The sequence below is a fragment of the Ursus maritimus genome, unplaced genomic scaffold, assembly GCF_017311325.1.
Source record: "Ursus maritimus isolate PB19 unplaced genomic scaffold, ASM1731132v1 scaffold_1, whole genome shotgun sequence".
Classification (NCBI taxonomy): domain Eukaryota; kingdom Metazoa; phylum Chordata; class Mammalia; order Carnivora; family Ursidae; genus Ursus; species Ursus maritimus.
In genome coordinates this window covers 44,233,035-44,249,527 of record NW_024423343.1, presented here as the reverse complement: position 1 = coordinate 44,249,527, position 16,493 = coordinate 44,233,035, and the positions used below count along the sequence as shown (strand labels likewise).

The following is a 16,493-nucleotide window of genomic DNA, read 5'->3' as shown; positions in this document are numbered from 1 at the left end:
TCATTATAACATATTTTGAAAATGCAGACAAGTAAGAAGGAAAATTGATAAACCTTTTCCCATATCAGTGTTTATTTCCTTATTCTATGTATAGTCTAACACAATTGGGACAATGCTACATATGTAATTTTGTATGCCACTTATTTTATTTAATGGGATACTGCTTTATTTAAAATTTTTTGATTTTGGTAATAATTAGGAAAAACACAGAAGAGGTTATTTTTAAAAAGTAATGGCTACAAGGTTAGAAATCACAACAAAATATCCTTACTTTTATCTAGTTTACATTAAAATTTTACTTGTCTGGGTTCTATCTTAGAGAAATGTGCTTATTTTTAAAAGTGAGTCATAAACTGTGAAAGATATTTTCCTTTCAGACATAATTCTCCATTGAGTCATAACTCACTGAGTGAGCTTGATAGAATATTAGTGAAACATTCTATATGGCAGTGCACAGATGAAAGGTCTCAGCAAATCTTTGTGTTCCCCAGTCTGCCACACTACAGTTTTCACAGATCTTACAAAAGAATCACTTGTTGAGTTCATGCCACAAAGAAAAAAAAGATGATATTATCCATGGCCAATATTTTTTAAATAAATTCTTCTCTAATGATAATTTTGCTCCTCTTTTTTTCATCTCTTTAAACATTGTCCAAAAACATATTTCCTTTTAAAACTCCTTAGTGTTTTACTAAAATGCACAGAATTTCTTGGCATCTTTTAATCATATCTGACACGATTCTTATTAACAGAAGTCAGGCTAGCTTTTGTGGTTCATAAAATTTATAAATGGGAATTACTATATTTCACATCAGTTTAATGATGATGTGAAAACAAGAATATGCTTGTTGCAATGTTGAAAATGAGACGTTTCATAATTAAATAGGTGGGAGAAAAAAAGATTTAAGCTCAGTCTTAGATTGGGTTCTCTGGAAACAGACTGCAAGATAGCAACTTGTGACCAGAAGATTCATTAAGGAGTCATTTCAGAAGATAGAGAGAGGCAGGTTTGGACAGAAGGAGAAGCTTACCCACATGGCTATTGACACTGAGGTCTCAGACAATCCTGTAACAAGTTCCGGAACTGAGATGACCTTTCTGAGTTGTTATAATTCACAGTAAGGCAGATGGGTCTGTGCATCCTTGACTCAGACAGCCATTGACTGGACCAGAACCCAGAAGGGGTGGGAGGTACCTTCAGTAAGGCAGTCTTGGTGACAAAAAGCAATTCTCAATGAAGGGAATGGTTGTGAATCCTCAATAACAGGCATTCCCAGGGGCTGTCAACGCTTTGGCTTTGAAGAGAAAATATAAGTGGAACAACATCCTATCTACTATAAGCTACTATGCTCTGCTCAGTGCTCTGCTAAACACTACAGGGGGATACAATATATAATTGCTCCTCCTTAGAAATGTGTGGTCTATCTAGAATTGATAAGTTGAACCCATATGAAATAATACAAAAGCATTCAAGATGGTTAGCAATTAAGTGCCAAATCGTGCTGGACCGACCAAGGAGATACAGCTACTCCATCAGAAAAAAGAAATAGTCAATGATGATTATATTGTCAGGACAGTCTTCAGTTGTGGAATAAAGAAGGAGTATGATTTGGGGAAATGGTGGAGAAAAGGAAAGCCATTTCGGACTAAGAAACAAAAGAAGAGAAATAGAAGCAGGACTGATCATTCTGTGCTCATGGGATAGTGAAGAATCCAGCTTCCCAAATGCATGCATTTCACCTCGGCAACATTATTGAGCAATTATTAAATGCAAGGCCCAGAACCAAGTGCTCAAGAAGATTCAAGGAGAAAGATACCATGCAACTTAGAAAATAACATGTCACAGGACTCAACATGATAACTTGTATTAGAGAGATACGAGGTACTAGAAAGTCACAAGGAAGGAACAATCATGTCCACTTAAAATGCTGTATGCAGAGAGTGGCCTGTGAGGCAGACTTTAAGTAACAGAATGTTTTCAGGGGGAAAGAGAAAAGAGGTTCACAGAAAATACTGTAAAGAAAGACGTGCAGAGTCATGAGGTATCGTTGGTGTTTAAATTAGCCCAGTTTCAGATGGAGCATAGATTTCATTTGGTGGTGTAATAAGACAAAGCTGGAAGCATATTCTGGCCCAAAGAGCTTACAATAGTAAGGCGACAGGTTTTTCGTTCTTGTTTTTGATCTGATTCTTAGTGTAGAGTCATATAAAGGTTTTAATTATTGGAAGACTCTTACTTAAGAAGAGTCCAAGGTCGAGGGAATTGTGGGGAGACAGGATCAGACTAACAAGCAATGAAGAGATATCTATTGTGAAGAAGGAAGAATGAATCACTATTTTAGGGAAGATGTGGGTAAGACTAAAAAAATTTGACAAAAAAATCAGGGCACTTTTTTCCCCCAAAGACTAGACTAAGGAGTCACAGAGTGTAGACATACTTGCTGGGAAAATTAGGTTAAGAGGGGAAAATGGGGTCAGCAAAAGGAGGACATCAAGAGTCACGCAGGAGCTGTTTCTGTTTAATGAGGAAGGACTAAGTGGAAAGTTACACAACTCCAGTCTTGCAGCTTTCTACGTGGCGGTTCAACACAACAGTGATTCATTTGGAAGAGTGGTCGAACATGATAAAATGTGTGACTGATTGGAGAATACTAGGTCAGGGGCGGCGAAGCAGATTTGGAAATTACCCTTCTACAGATGGTCGATGAAATCATCTGGCTCCAGACGAAATCATGAGGGAGCAAAACTTCCAAAGCTAAGGGGGGAAAGGCCAGCGTGGTGTAGATGTGGTGGGAGGGAGGCTGTGGAAAGAGCAACAGCAAGAGTCTCATTTGGCATCCTGTAGCTTTTAATGGCTGAAGAAAAGGAGAATTTTATTTTGAGGGCTGCATTGCGATGAAGTCAAGGGCTATGAGAGGAAACGGAACGGAAGGAAGGTGTCATTAGTGCTTTTGATAAAAATGATTTGGGCCTGATTTTCAAATTTTGTCTTGAATTTAAACCACCTGGAGACTGTTCTCTGTGGAGGCGGCAAGAGCACAGATTTGAAGGGATGCCTTCACGGCCTGGGAGAAGCTCAGGACACAGAGCCCAGTGTCACGCAGGGAGACACGTCGGACATCCCGGGGAGGGGCTGGGACTGCAGCACCGCTTCCTTATCTGAAGCTCTAGGGCTTGCGTTTTGCCTACAGATGTCTTCCACTGCTGTTACGTTGCTCTCATTAAAGTGGCTAATAATTGTGATCATTCTGAACTCCAGCTGCCTTTCATCGCATATCTTATCACCGTCTCAACTGCCGGGGAAGCTGTTCACACTGACATTACAGTTCTACCGTCCTCTGTTGATTACCATCGAAGCCACCTGACTCACTTCACATTCGTACAGACCAACCGCTTATAATACCAAAGGCATTTACCATCATTGCTTATGTGCATAGGCTTTTGGTATGCACTCCCTAAATCGTGGTAAATCATATTCTTTGATAAAAATAAACACAATCCCAGTTTTTGTTTTTATTAACTTGTGAGATAGTCACATGGTAAGGGATTAATGTGAATTGCCCATCATTTGAGATGTTTCTTGATGGCAGCAAAATAAAATCCCGCAGAGAATTATAAGCACAAATTATCTAGAATTATGCTGAATTAGGGCAATTTCATCTTTAGGGCTTCTTGTTTAAAAAGATTTTATTTATTTATTTATTTATTTATTTATTTAAGAGAGAGGAGCAGAGGGAGGACCAGCAGACTCTGTGCTGAGCAGGGAGCCCAACACCAGGCTGGATCTCACAACCCTGAGATCATGACCTGAGTTAGAATCGAGAGTCCAATGCTTAACTGACTGAGCCACGTAGGCACCCTTTTAGGGCTTCTTATTATAATAATCTCACTGGTGTCTTTGCCTAGATTGATTTTTCACCCAGAATGTTCGTCTTCATGTTTTCTTCTATTTGTCTCCTTGATTTTAGTCATGAAAGTGTGAAGACGAGAGCAAGAACTGCACAGCAGCATCAGAGGTGGCATTAAGCTCCCGTTTCCGGGGTTTGCGGTTACCTTTAACAACAAAGCTTCAGGATTCTATAACTGAGAAGTTATACTTCTAGCAATTGGGATAGAACTTTTCTCTTTTTCCTTTTTTTCCCTTTACACATCAGTGCTCCTGGTGATCTGTCCTAGCTAACTGCTCTCCTTTGAATTCCTTCTTGAGTGATTGAGCTCCCACTTGAAGCTCTAACAGCTCCTCCATGGGATGGCTCGAATGTCTTCAAGGATCACCTCAACCTATGTCCAGCTGGATGCTCCACAGTACCTTCCGTACGTCTTCAGCCTCCCTTCTTCTCTACTCCCCATCTTAGTAAACGCAGCCATCTCCCATCCAGCTACCCAAGCCAGAAGCTTGAGAATTATTTGACATTCCTTGCTACCTCGCCCCCTTCTTTTTCATGATATTCTGTTGATTCTGTTTCTTAAGTATATCCCAAATCCATCTCTCTTTCTCCATCCTCAATGGCCTTGACTTCTTATTCCCTGATTCTTCTTCTCCAACATTGTTCTAACTAATCTATTTTCAGTGACACTCGCTTTAAAAATTCTAAGTATTGCTGTCAACGTGATGTTTCTAATATGCAAATCACAATACGTGTCTTACTTGCTTAAAACACTTCATTCAGTATTTTGCAGTAAAAGTTCTATTTATATTCTGGATGGTCCAGATTTTGTTCAAAGGGATTGGCCTGCATGCAAGATATTCAGCCTCTCTGGCCTATCCATGAAACGCCTAGATTATTTCTCAATTTTTATGCTAACCACAAACACCCTCCTCGCACATTTCCGAGGGCCCTTAGAGGGTATGGTTACACTCCCAGCTGAAAACCAAAACTAGTTTTCTAAAAGAAACTCCTCCAGAATAATTTTCAGTCCCTTTTGCTTGACATTCAAGTCCCTTCATGACACCTCTTTCTGCTTCTTTTATTTACTTCCCTACCACCCCCCTGCCTTCAGTCCTACTGCCATGCCTACTCCCTTGGGGTTTCCCAAACAAGCACATCTTTTAGGAGCTCCATGCCTTGATCTATGTTGTTCTTTATGTCTGGTCCCTTACTCAAGATGCTATTTTCATCCTTCAAGGCTCAGGTATTCTTCTTTGCTTCCCCTCCTTTCCAAGTCCCAGTCTAGTTTAGACAGTTGAGTCCTGTGGTTCCACTGTGAATACTTCGTTAAGATCAGTTATCATCATGTATTTATTCAATTCAGTTGGTGTGTTGTTCTGTTTTACCCACTAAATGGTAAATATACAGGAGTGGCTTCCTGTAGCATTGACTGGATAATTGTTTTACATTCCAAATAAAAAATGCCAATATTCTGGGGCGCCTGGGTGGCACAGCGGTTGAGCGTCTGCCTTCGGCTCAGGGCGTGATCCCGGCGTTATGGGATCGAGCCCCACATCAGGCTCTTCCGCTATGAGCCTGCTTCTTCCTCTCCCACTCCCCCTGCTTGTGTTCCCTCTCTCGCTGGCTGTCTCTATCTCTGTTGAATAAATAAAATCTTTAAAAAAAAAAAATGCCAATATTCTTACATGAAATACACATGCAAAGCATGCACCCACACCCGATTCTTAGGCTATAGTCTAAATCAATCGGCCACCATTGTGAAATCGGTTTTGTCACGTGGATTTTAAGTTCCACTCTGTTTAATATTTGTTCTTGTAATTTTTACAAATGATATTTTCAGTTACTCGTCATCCTGTAAAATTAATGGTCCTGGAAGACACCCCATTGTATCCTGCTCCTTCTCTTTCCCACAGCTCACATCTGGCCACAGCACCCCCTCACACTGATAGGAATCTGAATAAACGAATCTGAGAAAATGACTTTAACTATACTTTCCACATGCAGTGGGAAAAAAAAAACAGGCAAAAAATATATGTTTCCCTGCATCTTCTTTTACACCTAATACAATCAGGCATTTAAAAATCTATCAAATTCTGATAGAGTTTAATATCTTATTGTTTTGGTTGCATGTTTTTTTATAATGGTATTAAATATCTTCTATGTGTTTTTTGGCCTTTATATTATGGCTTCTGTGAATTATCTATGTAGGATTTTGCATATTTTAATTTTTTTCTTACTGATTCCTAAGGACTTTTTGCAAGTAAATGTATTAAGACTTTTCTGTTATATTAATTACAAAAATTTTCCCAGTTTGAACATGCTTGTGTTTTATAATCTAGATTTAAAATGCATTTTAGAATCTGATCTTCCAACATTTTATTATTTATATATTCGTTTCAGTCTCATTCTAAGATTATGAAACCACTCCAAATATTTTATACTAATACATTTAGAGGTTTTTCTTTTCAAATGGAAATATCCAGTCCATTTGGGAAATGCCTTGGTATGAGGATTAGAGAAGGAAATATGCTTTAAAATGATAAATGTCTATCAAGTTTCTGTAATACCATTTACTGAGTACATGAGAATTAATTATGTATTAAATTGTAATATACATACATAGATTCATTTCTTAATACTCATCTTTCACCATGGCTAGTAGCTTTTTATTAAAAAAATAATTTTATCTAGTAGGGCCAGTGACTCAACTTTACTCATTTCTGTTTAGGGGGGGGTTCCTTATCATTTTTCTTGCATATTTTTTACTCCAATGAACTTTAGAATGATTTTGTCATGTTCTGTGTTTTTAAGATCCTATAGGGATTTTGAGTGGGGCTATATTTAATTTAGGCATGAATTTAGGAAAAAGAATCACATTTTTCAAATACTGAGCTTCCCTATGTGAGAATAAGTCACATTTATTCCCATTTTTATCTTATTTTACATATCTTAGTCAAATGTTATAGTTTTTTAGTCAGGTTCTACAGACTTCTTGTCAGATTTAGCCTTTGGTATTGTATGCTGTTACTGCCATTGGGGATAGAATCATTTCTTCTATTGTGCTTCCTATCCAATAATACTAATAGAAACAGTAACAATAATACATAGTAATAATGATACATGCTTCACACTAGTACATAATTCAAATATTAATATTCTCCAAATGTTCTTTTCCGGTTACACAGTGTATAATTTCTCATCATTCACTGAATGAATATATTTTGAACAAACAGAAACACCAGGCAGTATGTTCGATCCTTATAAATAGCCCCCGCCCTTGTAACAAATACAATAGAGAAGACTGACCCTAATCAAATAATCATACAGCTGTGTAAGGCATTGAAATTGCACCAGAAGGGGAAGTACAGAGTGCCAAGAAAATTTAGAGCAGGGACTTTATCTAACTGGGTGGTGGGGGAGGGGGGGATATCTTTGAGCAGAACTCTAAAAGACGAGTACAAGCAAACTGAGCAAGAGGAATGCATATGCGAACAGACTTTGGCAGGATGGGGAAACCTGCTTTTAGGAAATGGACAGAAATCCGTAGTGTGTGGAGCAGAGAGTAAGGCAGATAGTGACAACATGAAGCTTCAGAAGTTAGGGGTCAGGTCATGGCAGAGATGCAGAGTTTAAGGATTTTTATCTTTATCCTAGAAGATCCCACTGAAGTTTTTTAAGCGTGTGTGTGTGTGTGTGTGTGTGTGTGTGTGTGTTGGCTGGAGCGGGCGAGAGTGAGGTGACATATTCAGAGTAGTATTTCAAATTGAGCACTCTAGCTCTTTGGGAAGAATGGCTCAGAAAAGAGCATGAATAGAAGCCTGAAGGCCTGTTAAAAGGCTATCGAAGGACCCCAGGAGAGAGGTAACGATAACGTGGACTAGTGTAGTGGCAGTGGAGATGGAGAGAAAATGTATTAGGCTCACGGCTTTAAAGAAAGCAAAAGCGCCAGTTATTTCACCAGCAAAATGAGTTTATTTGGGAATAGCAGAGGAATTGCAATTCGGGACTGGCAAACTATGGGGAATCAGAAGCAAGTCTGGAGAACAGAGGAAAGGGGCTTGCTTTTATCGGTGAAGGGAGGAAGCTGGAGGGGACTGCTTCGCTGAGTTCTCATTAGCTGGGCTGTTGCTGGTCAAGGAGGAATCCTTCCTCCCTCCTGCTGGGTTATGTAAAATAGGCTTCTTTCCAGTTGGAAAATTCAAGGGATGCTTACAGCAACTGGTACTTCGGGAGAGCTCCCCCTTCAGGGCTTTCCAACTCTGTTTTAAATTAGGTTTCTTTTATTTTCACAAGGCGAAATTGAAAATACTTAGCAATGCCAGAATTCTGGCATGGTGAGGGAGAGAGGTGTCAAGAATGACTCACAGTTTCTGGCCTGATTAAATGCATGGATGATGGGGCTATTGCCTGAGAGGGGGAACACAGAACATAAACCAGCGTGGAAATAGCAATAACATACTGAGCTACGAGTAGCTCTGAAACCCAAAAGGAAGATGGTGAGTTAAACATTTATGTATGCATTTCTCGAGCTCCAAGGCGAGATGTGTGCCATGTCATGCATTTTGGAGCTATGACACATAGGAATTACAACTGTGGGCATCGATAAGGGCGGGTGATGACAGAGTACTGAGTGTGAAGGTAAAGAGGAGAAGACTGATCCCTGGGGAATGCTGACACTTAAATTTGGATAAAATGATGCATTGATAAAGGAGCCTAGAAAGAAAAGCTGCTCTTGGGTGAGCCACCCATTTTGATTAAAAAAAAAAATCAGCTTACTGACACGCCTTGTGCTCCATAGACTTCTGGTTGTCATATGGTATCATGGCTTTGGTTTACCATTGTTGGAACTCAGCCTCCAAATTAACCTTTAAGAGATTAATAATACACTATATTGAATTTAACAACTAATTGAATTTAAATAAAATAAAATTTAATTAAAGAAAAAAAGCAAAATCAGAAAAGAAAAAGATTATTCTTAGTCCCTCCTGAAAGCTTCATAATTTCAAAGAAAAACAGTTGTCTTGAGATGCTCTTTATTCATAGTGGGATAGGGAATCTGCAGAATTTCTTTTTTCCCCCCAGAAATTTTTGTACTTGCTTTCAGGCATATAATATGATACTATTGAGAAGGGATGTTGCGTACAATTTACCTGAATCTCTTTTCAGTTTGGAATAAATTACATTCAACTTGGCCATTATTTGCCAAATTTTATGTTAAGAGTTTGGGACTTTTTTTTTTCATCATTCTTATGCTTTCTTTACATTTTTCTCCTTTTTCTTCATTTCTATTAATTTTGGGAGTTGCCAATTGTATTTTTAATAAATTAATAAGTAACGAATGTCACCATCCTCCCCAGACAGAGATTATTTCACTTTTGATCATGTAGAGTTGGAGGTATCAGTTAGACAGGAAGGTAAAGAAGTCCACTAATATAGTTGGACCTATGGAGCTAGATCTCAGACAAGTAATTTGAGGGCCTTTGGAATTGTCTGGGTCAACCTTGCTTTCCTGAGCTCTACATAAGTGCTGGTATTTCTATAGCTAGAGACTATTAGTGTTTTTGACTTCACAGAATCACCACATATTTCTGGTTCATCTATCTGAATTTGTACAACCCGTATAGGTTGGACTTGAAGTTTTAATACAAACAAAACTCACAAATGTCTTTAGGTACATAAATATTCAAATGGAAGATGTAAAGATCAAATAATAACCAATTTGGGAAAAAACAATGTTGTGAAATAAATATTGAAAATAAAACTCTGAAATCATTTAGGCTAAATTCATATGTGATATACTTGGAAACATACATTTTATTATCACAGTTTATTCAGCCATGAAAATTCAGTTGCTTTTCTCTTTTTATCAACAATACTACCCTGAGATTTTTAAGGGCATAGACAGTGATAATTAGTGTCGGTGGCCTTTGTGTGTGATATTGAAAACTGATTTTCGTTTCTGAGCCATTATGTACACAATGGAAGCTACTTGTTGTTTTATCCTTTAAACAAATGGCAAAAAAGAATACTACAACGCTTTACTTTTCACCATTGGATGTAAAATGGAACTAATATGTTCAAAGGAATTTCACAAAACGAAAACCATTGACATGACAAAAGCGTGCATTTAATTTGATGCTTTGCAGAGATACATGACTAAGTTGCGTGCATGGCTTGGCCTTTGGGATGGTCCCAGCTGTTTATTTTTAAAGAAAAAATAAAAATGGAGCCAACAAATGCAATTAAGGGGAAAAAAACCTTGAGACACAAGGGGACCTACATGTTCTGGTCTAAGAAACATGCAAGTATCACAAAACATTCCAGATACAGTATGACAGATGAACAATGAAAAGGCACTGGAACAATGCTCCTTCTTTCAGAAATGGGAAGTCTAACAATTACTTTTTCACAAATGGTATTGATGAAACCATCTTTATTTTTAAAGAATTTTATAGAAGGAATTTTAGCACCATCATTAGAGGACAAATAATAATACATTTTAGCCCTGCCTATCTCCAGTCTTGGAATAATAACAGAAGCATAGCACCTTTTAGTATCTAAAATATAAACAAGAATAGTATAAGTCCATCCCAGCTTCTAGAGATGAGGTAGCTCATGCTAAGAAATGTTGGGTCACTTTTCCTATGAGAGTTCAAAGGCCAAATGTTCTAATTCCAATCATCACATTTGATCAGAGTCAGCTCCACAACTTGAGTTTCTAAATCTTTTTCTTCATTATAGGCTTCAGGATGATGAGATTGTACATGTGGAAGACTCTCGATTTTGGGTCCTGGACATATGTTTATAAAGTTGTACGTGTAAATTGTTTTGCATTCAATGTCTTCTTAAACAAGAAAGTGCAAATGTATTCAATGGTATATTCATGTAACTTCTATCTATGTTGATAGATTGAGTCAAGAGGGAAAGATACCTTTAAATTTGAATGACAAAAGTCTAAACTTACCACACTTAACAAAAATTTAAGATCACTTTGTTTTCCAGAAATTCCACTGAATATATATTATTTAAAAATTCTATTTAAGACAGTGAGAAACTGATGTGTTTTTTTTTCAAAGTTCTCTTTAAAGAGTCTTTCTGGTAGTTAAACAATATCAAGACATACATGTGGGTTTCAATCACAAGGATGAACATTTTGATTTCATTTTTAATTGATAATCTGGGAATGAGAGGTCACAGAAGGGCACTACTTTCTATTTTTCAAACTACAGCCATATGATATAAACATGTGTTGTGGTTTTACATACCCCACTCTTTAAGCTACCTGCCAGGAAGAATTTTCTCATAAATACTAAGCAACTTTGTCATTACACTGAAATAAATTGAAGAAAACGGAGATTCATTTATTCAATCAGTTTACTTTTTTAAAAGGTGGTCATTGTCACTGGTCGTCTCAAACCTAAACTGCTGTATTGAAAAATATTTTAATTCAATTAAAACTTGAGGATTGTAAGTAAAATAAATATTCTGAAGGATAAGGAGGCCAGGCACTTAAGACCATATATACAATGCTGATGCAGGATCAGCCATTACTTCAAGAGTCTCAGGATCAGCTTCAAACAGTCAAATTTCTTGTGAGTGGGGTGGTCGTTGATGGCGGGGGTGTGCTCATGTCGATGTATCTTTGCTTGCTTTACACAAAACAAACTGGCCCAATTTCGATGCCAAATTCTTGGTCTGTGCTACCAACATCCACAGGGGCAAGATCTATGATGGGTAAGCGAGCCACATTCTGCGTTCTATATTCAAAGATGGTCTTGCCCACATTTCCATTTCGTTTCTGGAATTAAAGGGTGTCATGGGTTAATAGTACAGATAGACAAGTTATTCCAAAGATGTTAGACATAAACTTCCAAGCCAAATTCTATAACGTGAAAGCAATGATTTTGAGAGCACTACTAACATCAGGTGAGGTACTGGCAAGGCTGGCAGGCATTTCCTTCATGCTTTAAATTGAGGAAATGCCTTTTGTTCTTTTACAGCTTCCTAAAGGGTCACTAACATAGATTATGAAAGCCTTTTTGCTTTTCACAAATGAAACTATAACTCATCATTAAATATTTTCCCTTTTTATATCTATATATGCAAGTGAGGAGACATACAGATCAACAAAAAATGGAAGCGCTATCTCAGATTGATTACATGCTTTAGAATCAAGGACTTCTAAGCCTGGAACTGAGATTAGATGAAAGCAACTTGCAGAAGCAGCACAGAGAGTTTGCAGAAGAGCTGGGTTGAATCCCAAGGACCCAGTCCTTTGTCAATTATTTTGTAGTAAAACTTCTTCCACGCTTCATGGACTAACACACATTCATGTTTACCCTAAAGAACAAGTATAAACAAAGTGGGGGTAAGACTGCCCCCGCTTCTGCCATGACAGTATTTTTGTCAAAAATAAATTTCTTCTTCAACCAGATCAATAAAGGTCAAAAGTACTTACAGAGCAAGTATCATGAAGAACGATGTATCTGAATCTAACGTTTCCCTCTGCTTTGATTTCCAAGTCATTTGACCCTTTGAGAACCACGGCTTTCTTGAGGTTCTTGGCTTGATCATCCATGTATCCTACACTGTTTTTACAGATGTAAGTAATGTTCTGGGAGGCTTCTTTTGACAGAAGGCGCAAGAAGGTCATTTGAGTAATGGCTGCATTAGGTGACTGATGATCTCCATAAACAAACTAGAGAAACAAAGAATCTTTGTTATGCGAACACTGAAGGTTTCATAGTGCCCTCTGTGTGTGTGTGTTTTGATTTCAGACATCAGTTTTGAGGAATATTATTTTTATTCTTTATATAACAACACTCTTTACCTATACAGAAAAATATTTTGAAACTTCTATGAATATTCACAAGTAAGAACCTCTGTCTTACTACCCCAAACAAAAGGTAATGAAACCAGTGATAATTACAACTCATCAGAGAAAGTTTAAGTATTTTTGAAATCTGCTTCTCTATTTGTTTAAAAAATCTTAGATATTACTTTTTAGAAGTTATACTTGAGCACTGATTTAATCATGTGTCAAAAATAACTCCCTGTTTTTATTGCTAAATATAATAAGAACTGGGACTCAATTACTGGCTTAAAATCTCTTAAAACCCACTGTTACACAGGAAATATAAATTACAAAATTTTCATTAGCTAACAAAAGCAGATAATCAAAAATATTTTTTTACAGGCTCTTTTCTACTCATCTTCTATTTTGAATTTTATTTTCAATGCTCCTATTTAACCTTTTTTACATATTATATTAACTAAGTTACATTTCCTTTGGGTATATTTAAATTTTAAAATTTCCTACTCATTAAATAATGGTAGATTCTAGTGTATCCTATACACATCCATAATGTCTCATTATGTTTGCTATGAACGTGAGTTCTGAGGAAAGATCAGAAGCAGAGGTGAGAGGAAAATTGCAGTTACGCTGCCATCAGGAGATCCAGAATGAAATATTCATATCATAATGGAAGTGGCAGGGTAGGAATCTAAATACAGGACCATGAAAGAAACATAAAGGAGACTGGACTTAAAAATATTAAAAGAATTCATATGCAGTTGACCCTTGAAGAACATGGGTTTGAACTGCATGGGTCCACTTATACACAGAATTTTTCAGTATATACAGTACTATAAATGTATTTTCCCCTCCCCATGATTTTCTTAATGCATTTTCTTTTCTCTAGCTTACTTTATTGTAAGAATATAGTATGTAATATATATATCATTCAAAATACATGTTAATCATCTGTTTATGTTATGGATAAGGCTTATAGTCAACAGTAGGCTATTAGTAGTTAAGTTTCGGGGGAGTCAAAAGTTGTACGCAGATTTCTGACTGCACAGACTTTTGACTAATTTTTCTCCCTAACCCCTGTGTTGTTCAAGGATCAACTGTAATTATAAAAATGACTTAGGTTTAAATAATACTACAACGTTTACATAGTGATTTAATTATTAAAAATACTATTATGGTAATGATCTAATATTTATTTGTAGCTTATCAGGTACTAGATACTATTTTAAGCTCTTTATGTTCACACAGAGACTGTGAGATAAATATTATCACTTTCACTTTATTTTTTAAATTTTTTAAAAGATTTATTTTTTATTTCAGGGGGCGCCTGGACGGCTCAGTCGTTAAGCGTCTGCCTTCTGCTCAGGGCGTGATCCCGGCGTTATGGGATCGAGCCCCACATCAGGCTCCTCCGCTATGAGCCTGCTTCTTCCTCTCCCACTCCCCCTGCTTGTGTTCCCTCTCTCACTGGCTGTCTCTCTCTCTGTCAAGTAAATAAATAAAATCTTTAAAAAAATAACATAAATAAAATAAAATAAAATAAAATAAAATAAAATAAAATAAAACAAAACAAAACAAAACAAAATAAAATAGCAAAACTGAGGCTCCAAAAGGTTAAGTGACTTCCTGAGGTCACAAAGTCAGCAAGAGATCCAGCTGCTAGTCACCAAGGTCTCCTGATGCTAAATATAATCCATGTCTTTCAACTGTGGCAAGATCCTTTTAAGTATACTGGACAGTCACTGTCACATGCATTAAAGGAACTAATAGTAAAAACAATTACTTCTCCACATTCCATCAATGGGAAGATTATCATTCAAAATTTATGTTAATATAATTCATAGTAAAATTTATTTATGTAATAATAAACCTGGTCAAAAACAATAGCATAGGCCTAAATAAAAATAAAATATAATAAATAATGAAAAGCAAAGAATACAATTTTTAGTAGGCATATTAAAATACCTGAGATCCTCTATTCATATCAAGACCATACCAAACAGGCTTATGGTCGGAAGATTTGCTGGCCCACCAGGTCTTACGTGGTACGCTGGATGGGTTTGCTGAAATACATGTTTCTCCTGTGTCCATGTTGCAGTAAACTTTGATTGCATCTTCAACAGATCCCTGGTTAGGATCAATCCAGTACTCACCTATTTTCCAAAATAAAAATACGTGCTAGATAAAGAGAATTTCAAACATGATTATGAGTCTCTAAAAGAATTAAGGAGGGTGTGAAGATAGGAACTCACTGATGAGGGACTCTTTTAAGACAGAGTATCTCAGTTCAGGAAATACTCTGCAGCTAAGGAAAAAGTAACTGTTATACATCTGAGTGCTTTCTATTGCCAGGCACTGTTCTGAGGCACTTTGCCACATCCTGGGGGCTCAAAACAGGCATGGGAAGGAAACATCATTATCCCCATTTTATAGATAGGAAAACTACACCAAAAGGAGAAAATCCAATTACGTGGCTTTGCCAAAATGGATGTGTTCTCATTAAATTTAGAAAGCCAATATTTTAAAGCAAAAGATAACTGGAATCTAACAAAACAGCATATTGTCAAAACTATGAGTAAAGAAAGGAAGTGAGTAGAACTACAATTAGGGTGCTATAAATAATCTCTGGGGCTGCGGGAAATGGGGTCATTAATAGAGTATGCCCTCTTTTATAATACTTATCATCTCACCCTGTAATTTTTCACGTCATTGGCTGTCCCCACCGCTAAGCCATAAATTCTGTGACAGGTTTGCCATTTTACCTCTTGTGTCTGTCACTTGAGTAGAGAGTCAGCAAAATATTTAGTGATGCAGTTGAGAACACGGTCAGGAACAAAGGACCTTGCTCAAATGGGCAGGGGTCTACTCACCGCTCTGCTTTGCAGAATGGCAAAGCTTTAAGTCATCACATGTCCGGGCTGGATGCTTTTTAGAGCCATCAGGACTGCGCATGGTTTCAATCTGACTACTGAGTGACTTCAGGGTAGCGTGGACCCCTGGGTCAGTTTTGTTTCTGTCATCCGGAGCCGCCTGGTCTTCAGTAAACTCTGGAAGTGGATCCGGTATGCTCTCATCGTAGTGACCCATGATATCTCCGAGAGCAGCTGTAAGGTGACCAGGGGGACCGGGGGGACCAGGTGGACCAGGCTCACCAGGAGGACCCTAATTTTTAAAAAATCAGAAACGCAGTTAATATATTTTTTTGGTTTTTGTCTTTCAACTGGACACAAAGGCATTGATGGGACTTGGTATGTGGGGAGTTACAGTGCGATATCCCAGTTTGATGGTACCTACAGATCTGTGACCTCATGACTCTTTTTAAACTAGATGGCTCTGGCCTGCTCCTGTAAGTTTCTAAGCATGAGAAATGATTCTTAACTTTTATAAGGCAACATATCTGCAAGTCAGCATCTAAAACCAATAAAAATCAAAGCACAAAATATTTGCTCTGATGTTTACCTTGCAGGTGCAATATATTTTATGTTAAGAATGTGTAGATATGGACATTCATTTCCAAGCTGTTTGGGGCAAGGTAAATTCAATATTTCAAAAGGATTTATGGACACAAGCTGGAGGAGGAGATGCAGAGGAGTCATGGGTCCTAGTTCTGTAAGACCTCACATCTATATCAAGGAAATACGTGCAAGAAACACCACCGAAAGAATTTTCCCCTACTTCCACATATGGAAGAAAGTACAGAAAGTCTTTTTATGTGGATTAATTAATGTGTAGATTAAATTTCTCTGTACTAAATGAAATTGAAAAAAGTTCTCTTTAGCTGTTTTATTAAC

General features: G+C 37.3%; 1 protein-coding gene across 1 annotated transcript in view; it reads right to left on the bottom strand.

Annotated features, from left to right (window-relative positions):
• Window positions 1-9,995: 9,995 nt before the first annotated feature.
• The window catches only part of COL5A2 (collagen type V alpha 2 chain), a 136,683-nt gene continuing 130,185 nt past the window's right edge, over window positions 9,996-16,493 (bottom strand). Inside the window, exons 51-54 of the mRNA XM_008687250.2 lie at window positions 15,573-15,864; window positions 14,668-14,855; window positions 12,349-12,588; window positions 9,996-11,688 (exon numbers count right to left, since the gene is read on the bottom strand). Of these exons, the coding sequence (XP_008685472.1) occupies window positions 11,542-11,688; window positions 12,349-12,588; window positions 14,668-14,855; window positions 15,573-15,864 (867 nt within the window). The 3' untranslated portion in view covers window positions 9,996-11,541. The remainder of the gene's footprint in view (window positions 11,689-12,348; window positions 12,589-14,667; window positions 14,856-15,572; window positions 15,865-16,493) is intronic.